The following is a 26,980-nucleotide window of genomic DNA, read 5'->3' as shown; positions in this document are numbered from 1 at the left end:
GTGGTTAACATACTTTAGCTTATTGAACAAAAAAGTAAAATATAATATTTTCTCGTTTGAGATTTGACTATTCATTTCGAGGGTAATTTTAAAGTCATGGTAATGTTTTGTTTTTTTATCCTTCTTTTCGGTTTGTGCATTTTTAAAGTTTACCCATGTTACCTTATTGGTATTATAAGATTTCATGGACTGTATTACTGTGGGACATATAATAAGATCTTGTATGTTTACATTGTTTTATATTACTCTGGTGGTTTATTTTCATAAATGCCAATAAAGACTATTGAAAATGCAAAGGGACTTTTATACTGTAGTATAAAGGATCAATGAGCGAGGAAGCAAAAGATGACAAAAATGTTTGAATGTACTGACTTTTGTATCAATGTGGTATCTCTCAGTGGATATCCTACAGATACAGTATGAATATAGCTAACATCACCCTGATGCAGCTAGGGGGTTCGAGTTCTGTGCCCAGTGGATTCTGTAAAATACTTTTTTTTATATTTATGAAGACTTTTGTCTCAGCACCGCTGTCACCTTACAACTAGGGGCATATTTACTAAAGGGCGAAGTGGCTAACGCTAACGACAATTCACCAGTGTTAACACTCGCAGGGACATCACCAATTTACTAACGGGTGCAGGCGTCAATTCACTAGTGAAAGAGACCGTCGCTAGCGCTCATTCGCACTCTATTGCCAGGTGACTTTTCACCCTGGCAAACGGTCGTTACTCTGCAAATTCACAAAAAATCTGTAAAAAGCGGATTTTACAGAACATTACTGCCAAAGTGGTGTGATGTGTGCTGGTGAAAATTTGCACTTTAGTAAATCTGCCCCTAGGTGTTAATTACATTGATCTCTGCAGAGGGATCATAGCTAAACAGAGTCCTTTGTTGCTCTGAATACTTGCATTCTAAAATCTATTACGTTACCCAATAAAGGAATTATTTACACTATATTGGTTGACTATTGGTTTTTGTACTTAAGTACGGTACAGTGAAGTTTGGCTTTTTAGGGTGGAATCAAGTTTTCAGGTGGGCCCATGTCAAGTTTTCCATTAGGTCGGATGGGCGGACCATTGGAGTCAAATATTCCAGTGGGCCCCAGGTACTATTGTTGCCAAGAAACATTTAATTTGCTGGTGCTGAACATACAGATATAACTTTTAGAAAATGAATGTAAATAGCAAATGTTTTTAGAGGATCACTCTGAGTAAGTTACATTTATTTTTAGTACTTACATTGTACAGTGCTATGCAATACATATTGTTAGACACATTTTAAATGCAAAACAATAAAGATTCGATTCAATGAATTTGCACTTGCAAAGCCTCTACTATAATATATGTGATACAGGTACTTTATTACAAATTTACCGTTTTTTTTGTTGTTGTGGCATATCAGTATCTATTCAGGTAACACCATAATCCAATTTTATGTTTGCAAACAACATGCTTGAAAGAAAAACACTTTGGGAAAATCAATAAAAAATATGGTGAAAGCAAAAATCTGTCAAAAAACGTTCGCAAAGTTTTGCATTCTAAAACATTATACATAAAGCAATTGCATCTGTTTCTTGCACCTAGTGTTCATGCAGCATTAATGCAACCTATGATTAAGTTTAATATAGCTCATATTGCGTAAGCCTGTTCTAGGCACATTTCTTTAATACATTTTTACTCACCATAAGTGGCCAAGTCATGCAACCTTCTGTGAGTGTCTCCCTTATGATAGTACAAGTATGAGATCCATTATCTGGAGACCTGTTATGTAGAAAGCTCTCTGATAGAGTCCATCCAGAGTTTCTGGGTCTTAGCACCCATTAGTAAATTAGGTTTTTTGTTCTGATTTGTGGATCAATCTTTGGGGAGGGGGGGTAGGAGTAAAATCTCTAATCATGGCAAATTCAGATGTTGGCAAACCTTTCCTATAATGTATTATTACTATTTTGTTGTATGCTGCACATGTGTAGTATCATTAACTTGATACTGGATATATAGTTAGCTCATCTGTGTTCTTTGTTGTAAACCAGTTTTTTATCTTTTAGAGACAGACTCGCTAAAAGTCAATATTTTTCTAGAAAAAATAAGGTTGAAATGTATTGTGGGCACCAAAAACGTTGGTCCTAGTGTTTATCAACAGATACATCTTGAAATTATATTTCTGTGGTGGGTTTATGTATGTGTGTTCATTACTGCAAAAATATTTATATGGTCAACAATATATTTATGATGATTTTCTTGTTTCTTTATTATGATTTTAAGCAAAGCCAAGGCAGCCCCACAGATCTCCCCAAGTAAATCCGCAGGAGGTGAATTTTGCGTTGCTGCTGTTTTTGGATCCTCTAGATCTTGGTTTGCAAGCAACCAAAGCATTAAACGAGATAAAGGTCAGTAAATGAAAGCTTCAGCTTAAACCTGCCTTAAATAAGGCTGTCACGAAAAGTGACAGTAACATTTTGGTTTAAATTTATATTCATCAAAGGTAAATATTACAGCAAAAAAACCGCTATATTGTTATGAATGCAGAGAACATGTGCATGTGGATAAAAAGGTATACAGTTCAGGTACAGTATCACTGTAGGTCCTTTTAATTTGCTAGGCACTCCAACCCTGTAGTAACATAACTGAACTCAGAGTCGCCCTTAGCTGTTAATGGAAGATGTGTTTAAAATACAAGGTGGTTTGTGTTTTGGCCATATGTCACTTGAAGACTTGGCTGAGATTGAAATTTAAATGTAATCACTTCTGACCGTCCTGTATGTCTGTTAATGCAAATGTGAGGTCTAAACATAGAGCAGCATATGTTGGTCTGACTCATGGAATACAGGGGATCTATCAGACTGTGTTAGAAACCATTGCATGCCCCCCCCCCCCGGTTCACAGTACTTATTGATGTTATTTAGTGCATACCTCAGGGACTTAAAGGTATTGTGTACATTTTCAAGGCAACTTGCTTTTTGAGTTTGCATATCTGGTTAATCCAGTTCTGTGGTTGCCTTCTGCCATGTGTGCTTACATTTGTTCTGGTTTATGTAATTGCTAATGTAAAATTACAATGATACAAAGAATAAATCTATCATTATAAAAAGGTAACGGTCATTATATTTGTGAAGATTCTCATTCATCCAGGTCCTGGTATATCTAGAAATAAGTCAAATCAACTGGCCTTGCTGTGTTTTTTTTTTCTTTGAAGGCTTTCACCAGTCAACCAACTGGCTTTCTTAATTTATGGATGACTGGTGAAATGTCTTCAAGGAAAAAAACACAGCAAGGCCAGTTGATTTGACTTATTTCTACAGATAAACCATGACCTGAATGAATGAGAATCTTCACAAACATAATGACCATTACCTTTTTATAATTATAGATTTATTCTTTGTATCATTGTAATTTTACATTAGCAATTACATAAACCAGAACAAATGTATTTCTACAGATATGTAATGGTCATTAGCTCCACAGTGTTGTGTGAGAATGAGGATAATAACAAAGAAAACCTAATATTATTAGCTGTGTAACTAAGGGGTGGCCAAGTTTTAGGACCACTAAGATATACTGTATATTGGTATAAGTGGAAAGTTGCACCCTTGGCTAGCAATTAACCTTAAAATGATCACTGATTGGTTACTTTCAGTCATCCTGATGCACATTATACCTGTATTTGTAAAGTGCCCTATGACACGTTTACAGAAACTTTACAGCTAGATCAGTGTGTCTGCTGAGAGGGGTGGCCCAGGTTCATAGAGTAAATCAGTTACTCTACTGGTTGTAGTTTCAGATAATATGATTCAGCTTTCTGTGACACTGACACCGTTGGCTTACCTTTGTTTCATTAGCTTGTAATTAGTGACTTTAATGCAGATAATTGTTTCAGGTAAACGGCTTTTCAATCATCATTGCCCTAGCTCTTCCACTTCTATCACATTAACGACTGCGGATCTCTTTGCATGAATGAGTCCTTTGACACTTAATAAAGGGTTACATATACAATTGATGGCCTTGCAGCTGGCGGCATCAAAAGCTGTGTTTAAAGATCCCATTTCAGAAGGAAATGTCTTCAAACTCTAAATAGGAGTGTAGAATGTATTTCTATCTAGATGTTAACTATATTGTACTGTTAGATGCTTTTAAACATCTTAGTATTAAATGCAAATCATGCTTACTGGACCACATTCTGTTAGGTACGTTAGGTGTCCTAAGGGTGTTTTAGACCTGTTAAGATGTTACATGTTGCTGCTGTGGTTAGAATAGAGACGACCAGCAGAAAGCAGTACAAGGAACTTTCCACACTCATTGTTTTTCACAGTCCCAAGACATGAATCTTTCATTTGCAACAATGTAATACTATATGCACAGTTTTCTTTTCTCCACAATCCCGTGCCAATAACCACATCCTTGAGTTATGAAAACTTTGCAAAGTGTCAGGATTTAAAATAATTACATTGAAGAAACAGCGCTTTTGATGATAAGAGAGCTTGACCTCATTGAAAAAAATGGATACTGTGTCTATTGATAATAATGTTTAAATGAATGTCCTTCAAAGGTTTATGTATTAATATCACCCTTCCCTTTTTCCAGATCAGTCCAAGCAATGTATAGTGGAATCTCTGTACATCATCAGCTGCTATGGAACTCTGGTGGAACATTTTCTGGAACCACGACCTTTAAGTACTGCTTTGAAGATCAATGATGACACAACTCTGGAAATGTGGACTTCACCACGTGCTAGTTGGACCTTGGTTAGGTACAAAGATCACTACAACTTTATTGTCAATAGTTCAATTCTTCATGCATGCATCTTTTAGTATGACAAGAAATTAAAAAATGTTTCTTGTCAAATGGTTTGGTAAACGAACGACTGTTGCTATTTTAAAATATATAAGGGAACATTCGGTTCTTAAGACCATTGCACATTTGGACTGCTATAGGCTCTGGGAAAAGCACATTAGTCAAAACAACCTTCTTTGCTCCCATTCAGCTTCCCACTTATTTGAATACAAAACATGCTGCTTATGTAAGACCCTCCCTGATCAGGAAGGGATCATTTACAAAACCGTATTTGGAGATCCTACCAAATACAGGTATGGGATCCGTTATCCGGAAACCTGTTATGCAAAAAGATCCAAATTACAGAAAGGCAATCTCCCATAGACTCCATTTTATCCAAATAATCAAACTTTTCTCTGTAATAATAAAACAGTACCTTGTACTTGATCCCAACTAAGATATAATTAATCCTTATTAGAAGCAAAACTATTTAATTTATTTTTGACATGATTTTCTAGTAGACTTGAAGTATGAAGATCCAAATTAGGGAAAGATCTGTTATCCGGAAAAAGCCAGGTCCCGAGCATTCTGGTTTACAGGTTTTATACCTGTAAAGTAAAAACTGGGTAAACATAATTAACATTATGCAAACACAAAATTATATCTTCCCATCAATGTGCATAAGAGCAATGTAAATGCAAAGCTATTTCTCGTCTATAGTGAGCATTCAGAAAATGAAATAAATGGTGGAATATAATAAAAGCATTTAACATAAAAACTGTGCCAAATTTTTTCCTTTGTGGGGACATTTCCTTTGCATTTGTTTTATGTAGGCTTTTTTTAAGCAAGTAGTAGGTGTCAGTAAGCTATGTACCACTTGTTTTACTGATGTACCTAGTATTAGTCAATTTTTTTATCAAATGAAGGAATGCAAGGTATCACTCCCAATACTTTTATTTAGCATAGAACTGTGTGCAGTTATTTTATAGTATCATAAAACACGTTTACTGTACCTTCGTTTAAATCTTCAAAATTGAAAGTGTTTTATAAAGTAATTAAATGATAAAATAGCATAATTGAACAAAGGCGTTCATTTTAACTTATATATTCATCTTCTTCATCAGGACCCCTCAGTGGAATGAACTTCAGCCTCCATTTTATGCAAATCATCCATTGCTGTTGGCGGCAGATGTGGTACAGTACTATCAGTACATACTGGCTGGCTGTAAGTTTGTCTCAGTTATTTTCTTTCACTTCGACATTCAAGGAAACACTTTATAGGTAAAATTATTTTGCTAAAACAAGGGGTACATTTATATGAGTGTCTTTTCTGGCTTTCTTGAAGTGAGTGCTTTGGAAAGTGCTAATAGAAGAGCTTTGGGACAAGAGCCATTAAGTATTGCCAAAACGAAACACGCCCACGCACACACTAACAAAGTCACTGTAGTTTTAGAGGTTTGTGTGCTTTAATAGATTCAAAAGGGCATTTTTTTCAAATTAAAAGACATGATGTATACAATTAATAAACAGGAGTAACAGGACTTCTGAGAAATTCTTAATATAAAAATGTTTCAGTTGCACTAGAGAGTTAGGGTGAGGTGGGTTAAAAGGAGTAAAATGCCTGCCACTGTACTTTAAATACAGTAAAGGATTTAATAATAGATACACTATTCTTACCCTTACCTTGCTACTACTTCTTAGTAGCCAGCCAGTATCTTGATGAGTGATGAGATCCATCAATATCAAAGCAAGATATCTGCCCATAGGTCAAGGTAACAAAACTGACATAGGTAACTTCCTTTTGTACCTTTCTGAACTACATCAGATCAGTGATGCAGTATTTGTAAACTGTGATAGCAGTGTAGAAGATAGGGTAAGGGGCTCAAAATAATATAAGATAGGAGAACCATATTATACAGACTCAGTAATCATTAATCAGTACTTTATATTCATTAGAAAATGTAAAGGAGAAGGAAAGGCTAAAATTAAGTAAGCTTTATCAGAAAGGTCTATATAAATACACCAGTAACACATCAAAGTAAAGCTGCTCTGAGTCCTCTGTCAAAGGAGACACCGCAGTTCTTTACTTATATTGTGTACACGTGGGCTTCCTGTTTTCAGCTTAAACCTCCAGGGCTAGGGCTTGAGCATGCTCACTTTGCTCCTCTTTCACTCTCCCCCTCCCTGTTGTAATCTGAGCCCAGAGCTATGAGTGAGCAGGAAGAGACTCAGGCAGGTAGTGATGTCACACCAAGCTAATATGGCAACTGCTATGCTAAACAAACAGAGAGCTGTTTACCAGTATGGTAAAGCATTCTGGAGAATAAATATAGTGTTATAGCTTGCACTATTGTGGCTAATCTGTTGGCAATAAACTGCTTCGGTAGCTTTCCTTCTCCTTTAAAGGAAACACACTAAAACATTATCAGATTTCATAAATCAGACAGTAAATATTGTCAAGGGGGTTATTTATCAAAGGTCGAATTTCAAATTTATGTGAATTTTTTACTCTAATAAAATCCAATGTACTCACAACTCGAATGGGAGGTTATTTATGAAAGAACTTGAACATCTAATGTTCGATAGTCCAACCCAAAAATTCGAATCAAACTCGAATTGAGTTTTCCTCTGAAAAAAAAACTTGAATATTCTAATTAGAACTGTTTCCATGGTCGAGATGTGATAAATCTCGCATTCAAATTTACATTCAAGTTGGTGCTTTGAAATAAGAATTTGTGAGCTTTGACAAAAAAAAATTTGATTTACCATTCGAACTTTAATAAATCTTCCCCCAAATCTTCCCAAAATCCCTATAAGCAAAATTTAAAAGGCTGGAGACCAAAAGTAGAAACAAATCAGGCACTTCAGCTGCCCTACAATGTACAACAATTTAGGTACCACTTTGGATCTGATAAAGAGATCTTCAATAAAGTAAATGCTTAGACCTGATATTCATTTAGCCATTTTGGACTTTGTTCCAGCAACCTTTGAAAAATTTGAACATAACATTTATTATTATTTTGTATAGAGACTGGGAATTTTAAGGGATGTTATTAATGTATAGGTTAAAGTTTAAAATAGCTTTGGGTATGCTGTCTTCCCTGTGACAAAAGTAATGTAACACTACCAAAGATTCTGACAGTAGCTTTTGATTTAGCTGGTCCTTGGACCTTTATTTACAAAGAAGGAGAGGGTGAGAAGATTTTGGTCAGACTTTTGAAACACAGGAGATGGATACAATTTAAGATCTTATAGTTGAACGTGATATTTCTTTATATATTGGCATGTTCATTTAGGTCCCGGCCTGGGTCTTGCGTGAGTCTGAGCTTGACTTATGTACATCCCGGCGCCAGATTAAATCTATTGGCTTTATGAGTCAGTCTGTTCTATGTTTGAAGTGCAGTCTAAAACTTTTAGTAGACATGGGAGGTTCAACAATTCCCGATGCTCTTTAGCTGCTGGAAGTCTCATATCCAAATCTATTTATTTGTGCCATTTTAAGAATATAGCAGACTGACTAATGCTCATATAATTCTGAGCTTTTCAGTTAGTGCTGAAAACAATATTTGGAATCTGGCACTACTTCTTCACCTTCAGTTTGAAAGCTAAAAAAAAAATCTGATGTAATATTTTAAATGTGCTGTTGAATATTATTTTGACACATCGTTAATACATACATATTGCAATATGTAACTTGTTCTTTGTCCAATTTACTTTATGTCTGCTTCCATTTTCTTGCAACCAAAAAACTGACTCAGTAGCAGTGTTTATTGTATATTATGCATTTAATGTTATAGATGCTGACATGTTTCAAAAAAACGTCCTCACTAGATGAGAATTTGCAATTGATTTCTAATAACTAGAGCAATTGCTGAAAATCTTGAAACAAACTTTATGTGCATGGATGTGCATGGTAGTGATCTTGAATGTATATCTTGAATCCCTACCACAAAGCAAGACAGGGCTGTTGTTATTTACCCTACATGAAATAATCATACTATTCCCTGCCAGGAAAAAATGGGCTATAGAGATAAAAATAATAAGTAGGGTCAGATGTATCTTCAATGCACCATGTGGGTCACATGCCCAGTCCTGGTTAGCAAACCATTGTACAGGCACAATCAGGCAGATGTGATATATAAGTATTGATGATGCAGATGTAGCTTCCATGCTATATGCAAAAGTGCACGTTTTCTAGCTTGTACAAATAAGCAACTTTAGCACATTCATGTTGAAATGTCCCCATTTCTGGGGACAAAATATTGCATTGAGGAGAAAAAGCACAGTGGATTGCTTTGAGAGTAGGCCTTTTATATGATGGACTAAATATGACAGAACAATGGTATCCATGTAAAGTGTCTCCTAAATTTGCATTGATATCCATTTTTCACAAGGAAACCAAATTCCCCACTAGAAGTCGGATGTAAAATCAATGAGATTATGACAAGAGAGCGCACAACACATAAGGCCATTAGTGTTCATAGGCAACGTATACAAGGGGATTTAAAGCCTGACGTATCTAGTTACAAAGAAAAGAGGAGGAAGTGGTCAGGGATTTAGTGATATACTTGGGAACTGATTTTATCCAAGCTAAGATGTATTTATTGCAAAGGGAACTTGCCGTAGTTATTTGGCCAGCTATTTTTTGTCCAACCGAAAAACAAATCTTATTTCAGAAAATCACTGCAGATACACATATGAATTGTCCCACACCTATTAGAATTTCCTTGCACATAGCATAAAAGCTGGGCACTTTGCTTACCTGCAGTAATGTAATGGGCTGACATTAGCAGTAGTTTTTTTCCGTTCGATATAATATCACTTCCATCAATAAGGTTAATTGCTAGCAAATGGATAAATGGGAGTTTAGGCTGAATGCTACAACTGTCTGCCATGTTAGTGGTAAAAGGCATTCTGGCGCCATTTCAGGGTCACTATTTGTATCTGTCTGTCATAGTTAGAACACAGCAGTTTCTCTCAGTTTCAGTCTTTTGTATAGCATTTCTGTCAATTGTGTGGCTCCATTAAGTGTGCAAGGGAAATGAAAGCCTCAATGACCAAGCCACAAGGGGCTGCATATAGACCCTCCCTTTGTCCACAGTCAGAACCTTGCATTAGGTCTCATTATCCATTTATAATAAGTGACCTTTGCCCCCTGGGTCATTGAAAAATCCTCAATGTGCTTTTCTACCACTAGGTACCTCCATCAGCAGACTGGCGAAACAATAAACCTTCTGCTAGTCTGACTGAAGGGGACACTTATCAGGTTTTCAAAACTCAGAGGTTACGTGCCAAGGCCCTTAAGCAAAACCTTGCTCTTTAATCCTTCAAGAGTGAAGGAAGACCAGGCACTCGCAAATCAGTTTTAATATTTATAAATTCAGCTACGTATAATTAGCTACACAACAGAACCGATTTTATTTTGTTTTGCTGTTAAGTAGTGTCCTCAGGTTGCGAAGCTAATAAGAACCCATTGTGTGAACAACCTTTTTGCAGTGTAAGTGTTCAAGACCTTTGTCCCCAGGGCTTGCAGTGAGTGGCTCTGCACAGCTGTTTGGTTATTTTGGAGGTCATTTGTGACATCTGCTCACAAAACCTGCACATTGAGTGCCCTAGATACACCTATGTGGACTGACTTCTGCAGCCAGTGTGTCACTTTCTGCACGACAAAAGAACAGTATCAATGCAAATATGTCACGGCACATTGAGAACTTGATTACTGACCCACATTCTTTTCCATCTGTCTACCTTGAACACAAATATCTGTGTTGCCTCTAGCTAAGATAGGCTAATATGTATGAGCTGTCTTTACTGACCCAGTTGCTGCAACCCAGTGCATTGGATTCCAGACATATGCCATATAATGGTAAGGCAGACAGAGGGCACTTTTACAGCTTGCAGAATTAACGCTGGAAGGATCGGGCTGTGGAAAAATGTCCACAGCTATGCAAAAGAAAGTATAATCATTTAAAGGTGCAGTAGCACCTAAATACTAGCAATGAATGGTCATACAGTAACTTTTTATGATAAAAGTGTTTAAATCTATTTATAGATTTAAATAAATTAATTTGAAGCAGGTCCTCAGAGCCTTGTTAGAAAACCAAATCCTATTGGGCTAAAATATAATAGAATTTGCTGGAGGGCAGCAAATTCTGAAAAATTCATGTTTTTTTAAAATTCCAGTTTTATACAAAAAAAACACAACATTTTCAGATTTTCGGCATTTGGAGTTTAGTAAATAACCCCCTAAATGTTGCAAAATTGTAAGTGTTTAGAATCTGCACCTGAATTACTGAGCTGCCAGACTGAAACACCAGAGACGGACTTTTTTTGGAAAAACAGTAAAAAAGAAATAATGGAAAGTAATTGAAAAAAGTCTTAATTTCTGGGGAACAATAAGAAAACAACCGAATTGAAAAAGTGTTTGGAAGGTGAACAACCCCTTTAACACAATATTTCACCCATTTATAATAGCAACCATGATCTCTGGACTTATTGTGTCTAAAAAAAAAAAAGTAAATATATTGAATTTTGTTAAATTACAAACCATGATCCCAAAAGGTCTGACTTTCCAGTGGGATATAACTCACTTTGTGGGTTGACATTAACAATGGATAAGTGTAACCTTTGCATTATGCTACCTATTTCCATTATGAGAGATCTATGGATTATGTTTTTTTTGTTTCCTGTTCTATATTTACCATATAGCTATGTGTTTTTAATTTGTATTTCACTTAGCCTCTTAGTTAGGACAGAGAAAAGAAACCCATGGTATTTCAGTGGTTGGGATGGATAGTGGCTCAGTTGTTACGTTGAAGGGTGTTTTGTATTTTGTCCTAAAGAAAGTCTTTTTACCACCCATAGATCCACAGTATTTATTATCAGCTCTCTATTTAGGTCTGAGTATAGGCACCAGACCTCAGCTAACCCCCTTTGTTGTAAAAGTGCCTGCACGTGATGACACGTGCATGGCATATTACGTCACCATCGCAGACGAGTGCCAAAAAATGCGCTTCTAATCTGTCACCCTCCAGCTAACCACATGTTTCCGGCAGCAGATGGGGAGATTATTTTTATTAACAAAAGGCCTATTCCTAGCAACTTTGCTTTTGGTTTTCATTATTTATTTCTTTATTTTATTGTATTTGAGTTATTATCAAATGGGGGTCACTGACCCTGGCAATCTATGAGGCTACAATTTTATTGCTATTGATACTTGATACCAGGCTTGGCAAGCCAAGAAAAATACAGGAGCGGCATATGCGGAGTATTGTGAGAATGGTTACAGACAACCCAAAGATCACCTCCAAAGACCTGTAAGAACATCTTGCTGCAGATGGTGTATCTGTACATCGTTCTACATTTCAACACAAAATTCCGCAAAGAACATCTGTATGGCAGGGTGATGAGAAAGAAGCCTTTTCTGCACTCACGCCTCAAACAGAGTCTCTTGTTGTAAGTAAAAGCTCATTTAGACAAGCCACAGTCATTTTGAAACAAAGTGCTTTGGACTGATGAGACAAAAATTATGTTATTTGGTCATAACAAATATCGCTTTGCATGGCAGAAGAAGAAAACACGGCATTCCAAGAAAAGCACCTGCTACCTACTGTCAAATTTGGTAGAGGTTCCATCATGCTGTGGGGTTGTGTCGCTAGTTCAGGGCCTGGGCCCTTATTAAAGTTGAGGGTCCGATGAATTCAACCCAATATCAACAAATTCTTCAGGATAATGTTCAAGCATCAGTCACAAAGTTGAAGTTACACAGGGATTGGATGTTCCAACAAGACAATGACTCTAAACACACTTGGAAATCTACAAAGGTATTTATGCAGAGGGATAAGTACAATATTCTGGAATGGCCATCATAGTCCCCTGACTTGAATATCATCGAAAATCTATGGGATGATTTGAAGCAGGCTGTCCATGCTCTGCAGCCATCACATTTAACTGAACTGGACAGATTTTGTATTGACGAATGGTCAAAAATACCGCTATCCAGAATCCAGACACTCATCAAAGGCTATAGGAGGCGTCTAGAGGATGTTACATTTGCAAAAGGAGGCTCAACTAAGTATTGATGTAATCTCTACAAGGGGAAAGAAAGTGGAAGCACTCCAGGCTACCAAGAAAAAAATATCACGTTTAAATACAATGGAAGTGCAACTGATTTATGCTATTAATCAATGCACATTCTGTGGTCCCCTGTCTCACAATAAATTCAATATATATGCAAGTGCATGTGTGTATAAAGACAAGGGTTTTTAGTTACAATGTTATGATCATAAAATTGGTAAGCCACCATACCACGTCAAGGTAAACCCCATACGGTGGTCCCAAACGTCAATAATATAAAAGCCCAAATGTATGCACCTGTCTAATTTTGTTATGATGCATATTGCATATTTTCTGTTGATCCAATAAACTTTATGTCACTGCTGAAATACTACTGTTTCCATAAGGCATGTTATATATTAATAAGTTGCTACTTTGAAAGCTCAGCCAATGATAAACACAACTCCAAAGAATTAAGATGGGGGCCCAAACTTTTTGGATTGTTTTCCTGGGTAAACCTTAAGTCCCCTCCAGGAAAGATCCCTAAAGTGAAAGTTTGCAAGTGACCAAAAAGGCCAGCAGTTAAAAGGTTTAACAGCTATTCTACAGCTATATGCTAGGTTCAATTAATACAGTTGTTTTTAGTTTATGTAGCTTAACTTTGATTTTGTTTTAGAATTACCAATGGATGTGGTTTATATTTTTGAGCTTTGGCAGTGATAAAGTGCCTTGTATGTTGTGTTCTTAACTTCTTTCAATCAACATGGAAAATACATTAGGAATAGTAACACCAAAAAATTACAGCGTTTTAAAGTAATTAACTTATAATATACTGTTAGTATGCACTGGTACAATTGGTGTGTTTGCTTCAGAAACTCTACTATAGTTTATATAAATAAGCTGCTGTGTAGCCATGGGGGCAGCCATTCAAACTGGAAAAAAAGGAGAAAAGGCACAGGTTACATAGCACATAACAGATAAGCCCTGTCCGATACAATTTTATCTGTTATTTGTTTAGTAACCTGTGCTTTTTCTCCTTTTTTCTAACTTGAATTGGTGCCCCCATGGCTACACAGCAGCTTGTTTATATAAACAATAGTAGTGTTTCTGAAGCAGACACAAAGCTTTTAATTACTTTGATACACAGTTTTTGGAGTTATTGATCCTTTAAAAACAGGAGTTGGAGGTACCATAAAATGAGGAGTCAGAGTTGAAGGATTTTTGTACTGACTCCACTGCCCAGGTTGCTAGGCTAAATAAAGTCCTAGCAACCAGATAGCTGCTGTAAAAACAATTGGGAAGCTGCTGAACAAAATACTAAATAACTGAAAAACCATTAAAAAAAATGAAGATGAATTGCAAATTGTCTTAGAATATCTAAATGTCTAAATCATACTAAAAGTTAATTTAAAGGTGAACAACCCCTTTGTACATTTAGTTCTCTAAAAATAGATTTGGGTATTTTTTATACCCTATTGCTGTCAATAAAGCATTTAGAATCCAATAAGGTAAGTATAAATTCAAAGCTTTTTTTCTTTTCTTCTACAGATTATTTAATTAGTCTCCACATGGCAGAATAAAAATGTGTGTATGCTGTTGAAGTCAATAGACCATAAGCACTCTATAATAAACAAAAAGATCCATCTATTCAGCTGGATCTATGCTGCATAATGGACCTTCATTTCTACCTTAATACTCTTCTGTGTGAGATGGTGGGCCTGTTAGGCATGTGTGTGATCTTTATTTGTTCACTGTTCAAGTACCTTTTAGTAGCACAATGAGGAGGTAGGTGTAAAGGAGACATTCAAAGTGATTCCTGTTTTTGAGCCAAATAATGTCTGTGCAATTTTTATTACTAAATAACACTATGAACTTTGCATGTAATTCTACCATTTAGAATTTTATTCTTGAACCAATAAGTGTATTTTTTAGTTGCAGTATTGGTGTGTAGGCAGCTATCTCAGGTCATGTTGCCTGATCATGATGGAACTGCTTTCAGACAGGCTATTATTGCTCCAATTCAGTGTAACTGAAGTAGTCACAGTGGGACTTTTACTATTAAGTTCTATTCTCATATCTACCAGGGAGCTGTTATCTTCTGTCAGGGACCTGTTTTCGTTTTCTTGTTACATTTCCATTGTTCTGCTGATGGGCTTCTGGGGGGTAAGGGATGTGGTATGATATTACCCCAACTTGCAGTGCAGCAGTAAAAAGTGACTGAAGTTTCCCAGGTGCTCCCAGTCACATGACTGGGGGCACCTGGAAAACTGACAACATGTCTAGACCCATGTCAGATTTCAAAATTTAATATAAAACAATATCTGTTTCAGTGCAGGGTTTTGTTGGAGGAGCACTATTAACTGATACGTTTTGTAAAAAAACATGTTTTCCCATGACAGACAGTGTCAGACTTGCCCACCATGATACCAGGAAAACTCCTGGTGGGCCCAGGTGTCAGTTGGCCATTCCCTATTTCTATGAGAAAAAGAGGTTAAATAGATGGAATAATAGATTATAGTATTAATGTATGTAAAGAAAAGAGACTAGGAGAATAGAGGTTGAATGAGGAGAGGAAGAATAATAGTATTGAGACTGGGCCCCTGGTCTAAAGTTTCTTGGTGGGCCCCTGGTGTCCCAGTCTGACACTGATGACAGAATTCCTTTAATGAACAAACTAGTAATCATACCCTTATTTCAGCTTCTGATGAATTGTGGTTGTCCCAATCTGCTTTAAAAAAAAACCAGCACACTGAATTATCTTACATTTGTTTACCTATACATTGGTAAATGGTATAAATAGTAATGTATGTTAACATTAGTCTACCATCATCTCTGAGGAGCAATAACTTTTGTGGGTTTAACGCTGGAAAAGTCACACAATTGGAGTTAACAGCTAAGAACAAGTTTTTATAAAAGCAAAGTGCAGTGTAAGCAGGCTGCCTCTGGCCAGCAGTAGGAGAGATGTTCTCCTCCCTGTCTCCAGATTACAGATGCCACTTTGGTTGAAGTATGAGAAAGTTCCACTAAAAAGAACTTTGCAGATCAGCTTTATGTCAAGCACACAGCTGCAGTGAATGAATCAATTTAGAATTGGATCATTTGTGTGCTTTCAATTAATATTTCCGGTCTGAGGTCTGAAAAGACTTATTTTAAGGAGAATATGCATCAATCTTTTAAAGACACCTAAAAACGCATGTAAATATTTTATCAGAGAACTATGGAAGGTATCTGGAACCTCCTTTAAAAGCACAAATACAAAGTCTGGATTGCTAAATGGTAACAGTTAATAACCGCTTTGAAGTCGCTGATGGTTATCGTAAACTTCCAGACAATCAATAGCTTAGTTAATTTCTTTTTTCTTTTTTTTTGTGTGTCCCAAAGTAAGCAATTCATGCACCGCCCTACTGCTGTCACGGCTTAATATTAAAACATTATTTATCTAATGTTTCTTGCACTGTGGTTCTTTTTACAGTGCATTTATGGTTTATCGTGTTCAAAACCACAGTTTAAATTGGTTTACTATGATTCATTTATTTCAATGAGTCTATGAAGTCACAACTGTTTGAAAAATCGAAAAAAGCAAAACTTCAAACGCCAGCTTGCTTTAGGGCAGAGATATCGTGGAGATTTGGGGAGATTTAGTAGCCCGGCGACAAATCACCTCCTCTTCAGGTGACTAATCTCCCCGAACTGCCTCCCCGCTGGCTAGAATCTAAATCGCCGGTAGGATGGCAATTGGAGTGCTTAATTTTCCTCGTGAGGCAACTTCGGAAACAGCGCGCTCTGAGTGCCATCCCGCCGGTGATTTAGCTTCTAGCTGGCGGGAAGGCAGTTTGGGGTGATTAGTCGCCAGAAGAAGAGGCGATTTGTCGATGCGCGACTAATCTCCCGAATCTCCATGTGTGTCTCTGCCCTAAAGCTTCAGGTACACCTCACATGTAAGTTCTATAGAATGTTGGCAGGTTTTAGGCGGCATTGTTTTTCATTCGATTTCTTTAGTTTGCTTAAAATTCAAAAATATTTGAGTACCTGTTTCTTTGCCTCAAAATTTCAGAAAATGTGGATTTTAGAAGTTTGCATCTTAGTTAATAAACAAAGCAAATGGCTCACTTTAAGGCTGGTCTCGCTGGGCTGCTTAATTGAGCCTGAGTACTGTATCTGCACTGCAACATGGAGTCATAGGGGGTTGTTTATCAAAGGTCAGGTTTGTGAGGTAATTTCTACCTCAAATAAACACTCAACTCGAATGTTTGCTTACTTATGAAAAAAACCCTAAAACTTGAATACTTGAATACTTGAATTGATTGAGTTATCGGCAAAAAAAGCTTGAGTTTTTGAGTGCAAACCCCTGAAAAAGCCCGAAAGTCATGAAGGCTAAAAACATCTTCAAAAGGTTCAAGGTACCTCTGGCATTGACCAGAAACGGAACTAGAGGGGGGCGGGCCCTGGCGCAGGACGCGCAGCCGGGCCCCCCGCCCCCCTCTGTACACCCGGAACATAATTTTTTTTTAATCCTGAAAAATTCTAGTTTTTACTGAAACTACCCTCGAAAAAAAAATGTGTTTTTTTTAGGAAAACCACAACTCGACCTTTAATAAATAATCCTCTAAATAATTAGCATTTTAGGTATCACCAATTTTCTTGGTTGTCCTGCATTGTCGTGCACCAGGCCCGTATGAAAAGAACAGGGTTTACAAACTTTGTGCATCTGTGCCAAAACATATCTTATAGGTAGTGTCATACTGGGTGTCCAGTGCCCACCAGATCAGCAACCCCCTCCCCCCATCCCCTGCAGCATAGCCACATAAGTTTTACCTCAATTTGCAGCAAGAGGGAGCAGCAGGGGAAAATCTGTAGTGCCGTGGGGAATGTGACACACAGTCTGTGTATGACTAGCAAGCATTTTAGACCTTGGTAAAAAAAAAAAGGTTTGGGAGCCATAGAGAAGTGACATGTGGGGCAGATTTGGTGGGGAAAAAAAATTGGAAACCAAAAAAAAAAAAACTGTAAAAAAAAAAAAAAACCTTCTGCAAGAAAAAAGCCAACTCGATTTTTAATAAATTAGCCTCCAAGAGGAACCTGCTATTTTGTAAAGGTTCACTTAAGAATTTGTATTTTGGGAGCAACAGAACTTGGCTCTAAGATTTTTCGTAAATATAATGTGCAACATCAGCTGACCTTTGGGTTGATGCTAAGTATTGTAGTTAGTCAACAGCTCTGGGCCCAGTCTAGAAACTGTATATGTATATAAAATGTATTAATTTCTAGCACTTTTTATTAAATAAAGTTTTGTTTTCAAAGGTATTCTAATCCATGGGAATATTTAGCTCTATCTACAATTATACCACCCATTTTCCCCACCTTTGGAGACTGCCTCACATTTTACAGTGTTGCTGCTGGTTATTGTTGGCATTGATGTTTTAGGGTGATAAGGAAGGAGCCCTGAAACTTTTGCATCAGGACCCTTTAGCTACTCCAAGGGTTGCTGAAAGAAATTGGTGAGCCCCATATTCTCACCAGGCCATGCCTCATATCTTGTATAGGGGGTATAGTGGTTGAGAAAACCATTCCACACGTGAGAGGAATGGGCACAATGGAGGAGTGGCCTCTCGGGCACAGACATGTGAGTCTTCTTCTTAATCCATGCCTCATATCTGCCTAAAATTCTCTAAAATTTGACTACAATTCAGCCTGATCCCATTAAACCCAGTCCAGGTACCCCCACTTCCCCCAGGTTCTTCACAGGAATCCTGCAGATTCCCCCTCAATGGCAGGTCTGCTTATCCCTCTGTGGGATGTTAAAGTGCAATTAGATTTATTGTGCATCTGTAGGGGTGTCCCTATTTCTGAAATGACACATTCTCCAATAAAGACAAATAACCGTGTACATTGCAGCCTAAACTATACCCACAGCAAGTCTTTGGCGTTGCAGAGTCCAGATTAGGTAAAAGAAAAACATGTACACATCAGTGGTTTTCATAAAAGCAATTAAAGCACTAGAACACGTTCCACAATACACAAAACTTTTTCCAGTAACAATTCCAGGTTTCTCTTTAAAGACTAAAAACCAGGTCAGTGTTATTTCCATCTGTCCTTAATTATGGAGCAGACTAGCACATTTAGACAGCATGTATTTCTTTTCCTTTTATTCTGCCCTTTGATGTTTTGCTAACCAACACATATCAAGAGAGAAACAGTACTGCTTTTGTACTTCCTTTACAAATTTCCCTATTAGTATCCCGTAGACAGCGGTCACTTGGGATGTTTGGGTCGTTTTATTTTGTTTCGTTACATATTCTTCATTAATGAAAGCAAATCCCAAAGGCCACTACTGCTTCTAAATAAAGGGACTGCTATTTATAGTTTCATAATTGTCAGAAGAAAGCAATCATGAATTTATGGGCAAAATCTTTGCTTACTGTATCTGTTTAGCTGCTTTTTGTGCTACGCTTAGCATGTTAAACTGTGCACATTCCAGAAGTGGGGGGTGATCTTATTATTTCCATCTGATCTTCACATTCATCTTCATATCTCTGATGCAATGCTCTGATACAAAAAAATATAATAAAAAAAAATATATATATATATATATATATATATATAGCAAATTATGCATGTATCTAATATTACACTACCAAAATGTACAGAAAAGGTTGATTGGTTATTTAAAATTACTTAAATATTAATCTTTTTTACATTAAGGGGCGTATTTATTACCATTAACATTAAATATAATTTAATTATATTTGAACAGTTGCCTACAAGTTAGAAAACAAAAGCAAATATCTGATTGGTTGCTATGGGTAACATCACTGGTGGGGTTTGTCTGCAATTTGAATAAATACCCCCTATATGTAAGAAAATCAGGAAGTAATCACAGCTCTTTAATTCATGTAATAAGAGACTTACATTGTCCAGATGCAGTAAGCTGTAGCAACCAATCAGCAGATAGCATTTGCCGATTACTTGCAAACATCTTATTTTTTGCTATGGGTTACTGCATCTGGGCAAACTTTATGGTGGTTAGACTCTAATTGCTCACTTTTAGGCCAACAGTAGAGTAGTTTTTAGGAACAGGTTTCATATTGTCCTAAGGGGCAGTGGCTATCATGACATTTTTGGTTCAAGGCCCCCAATGCAAATGAGTGTGTATCACCTCAGTACATGTGATGTTATAGATGACATTGTTTTTAATGAATAGCATACAAGTGTGCAACAGCCATTCAGCCACAGCTGGAACAATATACAGACCATCATGTCCCACTCTATTTAACCTCCAGGCTAAACTTACAGGAGTATCTAAAGAAGGAAATAGGCATTCTCTCCAATTCTCACTATAATTGCCCTTTAGCCTGAGCCCTCCCCAGACAATGCTCCTGCCTCCCCTCAGAGGGGCCAGTCCCACAGTGAAGGAAGCACTAATAATGGGAAACCTGCTTGAAATGATACAATTTGCACCTACATTGACGCCAGCAAAATGCGAATGAAACTTGTGTGTGTGATTAACCAATGGGGACACTAATTTGCTATTATGTTGAAATTCTAGAAAATAATGATGCATCTGGGGTTGCAAAATGACAGATTGCATGCGTCTTGTGCACTTACTTCATAAATGAGCTCTTGTGTGTGTGTGTAGCCAAATTGTACAAATGTCCAAATGATAAGCTTACAAGCCATTAAGACAGATATTCTAAGAGTCCATCCCATGCGAGTACAGCTTTAGTCTGTCTGCCTGTTAGTACTTTTAAATTATCTGAAAAAAATCCACAGTTGGGCATGCAAAGTCACTGCTCCCTGACTTGTATGTCTGAATGACACATTAGTTGAGGAGGGAGTGGGAACTCCTCCCACCCCTTATGAATGTAGGACTACCGAGTGCAGGTAGCGGTATTCGTGTAGTGGCCACAAATCTCTCTGCTACAAAAATAAAAATGTGCATCTTTTTTTTTGTCTTGCACATTGTGCAGCAATAAATATCTCCTAATATCTTATTATATCAAGTGTGCATTTTAAATCTCATGAATGGAAATGTACAGATGTTCTATCCTTAGAATGTTTATCTATTCCAAATATCCTGATTGAGAAATACAGCTTGTAGCCAACTTCCATTCCATGCATGGGATTGAAATTCTTTATAACAGCAAAAACACTTTGGATGCCAAAAAAGGATATGATCTTGTCAGAAAGGAAACAATGACAAGAATTAATATATTAACTCATATGCAGCATTGTTTGACAAATTGCTTACTAAATACATCAAAATGTATTGGACGTTCCAGGGTTTAATTGCCAAATGGTTGCATTAGAGGGCAATGGAAATCCATTAATTATATCTTCCTTCACCCTTAGGAAATGTTATCATATAAATATAGATTTTGTTTAAACACTGTTTTCCTACATTTCTGCTGTTGCACTGTTTGGAAGTGCTTCCAAAGTGTCTGGCATTAAAATATACTGGGGAATTTCACATTAAAGAACAACAGCAGTGATGTATATGAAGATACAATGTAATTATTTGTTGGAAAAACACAATAAATAAAGAGAAAAAAAAACAAAAAGAACAACAGCAGTTTTTTCAGTTCTCCTATTCATATATATATATATATATATATATATATATATATATATATATATTCCTTACCAACCGGCCAACCGGTATCTTGTATATTCTATTCAAACAACATACCATTGTTCATATTGTTTTTAGATGACACAAAATGTTGTGACGTGTGCTTTACAGGTTTTACCAGAGTATTAAAGAATTGTTATGCTAAAATGAAATATTTCATATTGACATGTCAGAAAAACTAAAATATTTGCCTTATGGCATTGTAAAAACCTACTAGGCATCTGTTATTGAGCAACTGTTTGTCTAACCTTTTTCTCCCTTAAGGAGTTCAGCAAGAATTCCCTAAATTTCTATGGCTGAAGAGGTAATACATAGAAATGGATCTCCATTACCATAGCCAGGGTTTAAAGCGTAACACTTAGATGAGCATTTCTTCTAGATATATTGCCTGGTATTCAATAAACAGCAAGTAAGGAGAGTAAAGTGAAACCAGATACAGCATTGCATTGGCTGTTAGAAAACTTTAATATATAATTAGAGGCTTTTATTGCACCCAAGGGTCAGGGTTCAGGGGAAAAATATTGACTGATCAAATCTAAGACCTAAGCTGCATTGCTCTTTTTTTGTTACAAAATAGGCCTTGGCCCAAGCATTACAATTAGTACTGTAGGTTTTTTCCAGTTTGCTCATAAAAGGCTGTTTTTTTTGTAACCTTCCTTAATTGCTGTTTAAAGGGCCAATAGGATCAGGAAATACAAGTTCCCTAATGACATTAACATACTGTGTTCACTTAGAGGCAGAATTACCATTGATTGTTATGGAATTATTGAATCTGTGATCAACAGGACTTATCACTGCAACAGTTGATCCATATGAATTGAGTTTAACAGTGCCCATACCACTATGGCATACTATGGATTTTTTGGGTTCCCACATAACTGAAAATCAGCAAGGTCACTAAGCGAACAGATCTTGGCCTTTGCTGAGTCATATTGGGGGGCTGATCCAATCGTTGTCATGGTTACTGCTTGGTAACATTGTACCAAGCATTACAGATTTAACAACATACAGGCATGGGATCCCTTATCCGGAAATCCAAAAAGCTCCATACGTCCAGCTCCCATCCTAATGAAATAATTAAAAGTTTAAAGAATTATTTCCTTTTACTCTGTAATAATAAAATTGTACATTATATGTGATCCTAATTATGCTGCAGAAATCCATCGTGGTGGCAAGACCATACTGTTGGGTTTATTTATTGTTTAACTTATTTTTAGAAGACATGGTATGGTGATCCAAATTATGTAAAGATCCCTTATCTGTAAAACCTCAGGTCCCAAGCATTCTGGATAATAGATCCTTTGCCTAATTGCTCCAATTCTTTCTTCCCTGCATGCATAAGTTGATCAGGGTTTGGATGAGTGAAAGAACACGCTGCTGCTGAACAGCACTGATCACTCCCAAAGAACAAAATGCCACGTGATTGCTCATCAAAGCTCTGATGAATTGACACAGGTATCAAATTTGATAAAAGTATTATTTTGTTAGAGACTTTTGCTGAAATTTTAATTGCAAATATTTATAGTAATCAGTCCTGATCAGGCTGCAATTAAAAACTGAACATCTACTACAAAGAAAAGATATTTTCCATATACAATGTGCAAAAGATCGTATAACTGGAAATACATGAGCCAATATAAGCTGCCAAATTGGCAGAAGGACACAGCAGTTTATTAGCCTGTGTAAAGGGCTTGTCTGACACTGGTTATCAGTCAGATATTGTGCAGGATCACAGAGGCCTGTTGGTACAGCCCTGGATTTGCATAGTTCTGTGTTATGATCAGCCCAGTGCATTTTTGGTGTTACTTTTCTTTTCAAGTAATGCACAACATATATGTATCAGGCCAAGTAAGGTTAGTATAAATATTTATTGTATTTTTAAACATAGCTTGATCTTAGATATGAAATAAAAGCAATTGCAGTGCTACGAGACTCTTTACTCATCAGATCTGTTCCATTTATAATTTCCTTGCTAAGCCATCGTGAAGGGGGAGATAGCATTTTGCTAAAAATTGGCACACATTTTGTTTGAGAAGTGTGCAATACATCAAAAGGAATTCTGAATTTCAGCACCTACATTGGGCCATTGCAGTAAGTTTTGTGAAATTCAGCGAGGAAACGGCAAATTATGCATTTTTGCCCTGAAATCTGCCCTGTATGTGCACTAGCAGGTCAATACTCTGTATTTCATTGGACAGTGATTTTGGGGCAGAAGGAGATAGATAAGTGCCCCCTCCCCGCATAGAAAATGCCATATGTGACATGACCCTAAACATTTATGTGTGTATCTGGCTATAAGAATTGTTGTAACATCCAGATAAAAACTGATACTATATATTCAATAAAGTACTGTATATTCCATTAGATAACTTGAAAGGGAAGAAGATTGTTGTTTCAGTTGTTGTTTATTTATATCTTTACCTCAGCACAGGCAAGCAATATATTATCACCCTATGGGGCAAATTCACTAACCTCTGAAAATTCGCCAGCGACAGCTTCGCTCTCAGCACAACACTTCGCAATGCGTAGATTACGCTTATTCACTAAAATCCGAACTTGCGTCCAGGGCGCCGAGCCTTAGCAAAGTTGCGCTATCTTTTCTGCACCAAGCGAAGCGAAGTTGCGCTAGAGTTGCCTAATTTGCATACGGCGGGCAGTTAAAGTTTAATGGACGTATATGTTGCAGCAAATACATTACACTACACAAGCTCGGTAAACCTTAATAAAATAAAATAGAGTTGTTATATTGCCCTAAACATGAGCCCAGTGTATAGTTTATGTGCCATATGTTAGGAAATGTAGGGGGGAAGCCGGTTATAAAAACAATGTACGATCTTTTTCAGCCTATCACCCTGAAAAAGGAAAAGACGCTACCATTTTTTAGACTTTTTAATTTTTTTTAAAATTTCAACTATTTTTTGAGGAACTCCTATCTACTCTATTGCACTTTGCCTGGTCTGAGGTGGCGAAGGCAAGTCTGGCGCAAGAGGTAACGTTTAGTTTAACCCACATATTAGTGAATTTGCATAGTTACGTCCATTCGTCAGAGCGCAAATTTGCCAGGCGTTAGGCAATGAAGTACCACTAGAGTCTATCTCCTTCGCTAGCGAAGTTACACCAGCGACCGTTAATAAATCGCCGAAGTACTAAAATTACGTCACACTGGCGAATTTTCGCCCACTTTAGTCACTTCGCCCTTTAGCAAATTCATCCCTAAGTGCACTCGATAAATGATGGGCTCGGAGTTTAAGAGAAATTAAAAAATACTGAGCAAGCTGGAGCTGAATGAGTTCAGTAAGCCAAGAGGTTATGAGTAAAGATAGGAGTATGTTTGCTAACGGCTGTTCCTATTATTGGCCTCATTTATAATTTCCATGAAGTATTCTTGGGTGTAAGTCTTTGGAACCGTAGAGGTTTCTTCCTCAGCTGAACTGGAATACATCATAGGACTGGTATGCTGACTTATATAAAGGTTTTACAAATTGAGAAGTAACTTGCTCAATCTGGGACCATTATAGTAACAACAATTCTTCAATGAAATGACTCCAGACACACACAAATGCTGTCTTTATTCACCTTACCCTCTTTACCTCATAGAATGTGTGTTGGCCGATGTTGAGGTTTTAACCCTGTTGCCCCTCCAGTGAACTTCCAGGCAGAACATTTTAATTGAGGACGGCATGAGACAGTACACACGCGCACATATTTCCCCTCCTGTTAGGAATGCGGTGGATTTAGTTTCCCCAGAGAAAGAAAAAAGCAGGAAACAGAAAACAATATTGATGTGTGCATGCTCACTGGAAATAATTGTGCAGTAATTCCATGGGATTTGCTGAGAGATTGCAGGGATACACATCTTACCACTACAATATAAATGTGATGATTGATAATGCACATTCATGCACTAAGGTAACAGTTAAAGTATTTTGATTTATCTAGTGAAAGTAAACAGGCAGCCCTTAGGGGTGTGTTATTTATGGCCCAGATATGGTTAAAGTTATTGCATCCGTACTATATTAACTGTATAAGTACAGTACTTGTCTGTAAATCTGTATGTATAGAGGGCTGTTACTTTAAATTCAGGATCTGGATAAAATGTTGCCATTAAGGCAGATTACACTACTTCTACCTCTTTTCTGTATTCCCCGGTGTCAGTCTGTACATTCCCATACCCTGTGCGTGTACAGTATATAGGCTTAAGAAACACTTATGTTATAGATATCTCCTGGGTAGTATTTTCCTCTTTTTCTTAGCCCCATGGGTTAAGTGTCCAACTCTGTTTTAGAATCTGGAACCTGGACTATGAAAGAATACAAATTCCCTATAAATGTAACAACGGCAACAGGCAGAATCTGGAACATGGACTATGGAAGAATACAGATTCACTATAAATGTAGCACCAGCAACAGACAGTAACCCCTTGCAATGGCATATGCCTATGGTACAGTATATATGCTGAACATATGAACGTGCTGGCACATTAGCATATTTTTGGCATATTTTTAGTTGAATGCGATACCAATCGTGATGCCTACTTGCCCCTGCCCAAAGAAACAGTGAGGCAGCCTTTCTATATTCTAAGAGAGAACATCTGGTTCCATGACAGATACGAATAAGAAAACACAAAAGACTAAAGCATCACTACAGTGAGTTGAGAGGTCAGCTAAATGTTTGTAAAAGCTTTAAAACACCAATTGAAAAGTAATTTGAAGCAGAATGGCATGTTATATTAAATCTGTGGCTATCTCACTATGGGAACAATCTGGCTACTCATGGAAACTCTATTGTTAAAAATAAAAAGCTACCCCTTTGCTCTGCTTGTGCGCCTGGCCAGAGGGATATTCTACTGACAGTGGGGCCTGCATCACATCATTCAGTAAAGGTGCATCTCCCGTGTAAACCATTGGGCAGCACTATCTCGCCTTAATGGAGATAAAGGGAAATGTTTATAAACAAGTGATTATGGTCGTTGCACTTCATAGTATCAGTCTCTCTTGTTTGCATTTCACGCGTACCTAACATATCAGGCTCAGAGAGTACAAAAGTATTTACCTCATTAGCACTGAAATCAAGAGATAAGGATAGGCTCCTTGACACTTTTCCCAGCCTCAGGCATACTTGTCTCATGTCAGTGAAGCATGAAAACCTTTAGCGCCTTTATACTTCTGAGTCACATTCTTTTGCCATGCCATTTTCCTTTCAAGCACTGCTTGTTTGCAATTGTATGTTGCTCTTAGGGAACCTACATAAAGGCCTCTCGCTAACATTTACAGCCTGGTGCCATTTGTAGGGCAAAAGGGAGCCTATAAGAGAAACAGTATAATCTCATTATAATACAGGTATGAGACCTGTAATCCAGAATGCTCGGGACCTGGGGCTTTACAGATAATGAATCTTTCCATAATTTGGATCTTTATACCTTAAATCTACTAGAATATCATTAAATAAACCCAATAGGTGGGTTTTGCTTCCAATAAGGATTAATTATATCTTAGTTTGGATCAAGTACAAGGCACTGTTTTATTAT

The 26,980-nt window shown here is 37.1% G+C and overlaps 1 protein-coding gene across 7 annotated transcripts in view; it reads left to right on the top strand.

The window, feature by feature from the left end:
- Positions 1–26,980, top strand: part of bcas3.L (breast carcinoma amplified sequence 3 L homeolog) — a 603,015-nt gene that overhangs the window by 241,905 nt on the left and 334,130 nt on the right. For all 7 annotated transcript variants that reach the window (XM_041582224.1, XM_041582225.1, XM_041582223.1 and 4 more), the window contains 3 exons: positions 2,265–2,389; positions 4,581–4,746; positions 5,894–5,994. In XM_041582224.1, coding sequence (XP_041438158.1) covers positions 2,265–2,389; positions 4,581–4,746; positions 5,894–5,994 — 392 coding nt within the window. The remainder of the gene's footprint in view (positions 1–2,264; positions 2,390–4,580; positions 4,747–5,893; positions 5,995–26,980) is intronic.

Source organism: Xenopus laevis, chromosome 2L (genome assembly GCF_017654675.1).
Source record: "Xenopus laevis strain J_2021 chromosome 2L, Xenopus_laevis_v10.1, whole genome shotgun sequence".
In the NCBI taxonomy this organism is placed as follows: Eukaryota; Metazoa; Chordata; class Amphibia; order Anura; family Pipidae; genus Xenopus; species Xenopus laevis.
Note: the sequence above shows the minus strand (reverse complement) of the source record. Positions and strands in the feature narration are given on the sequence as shown.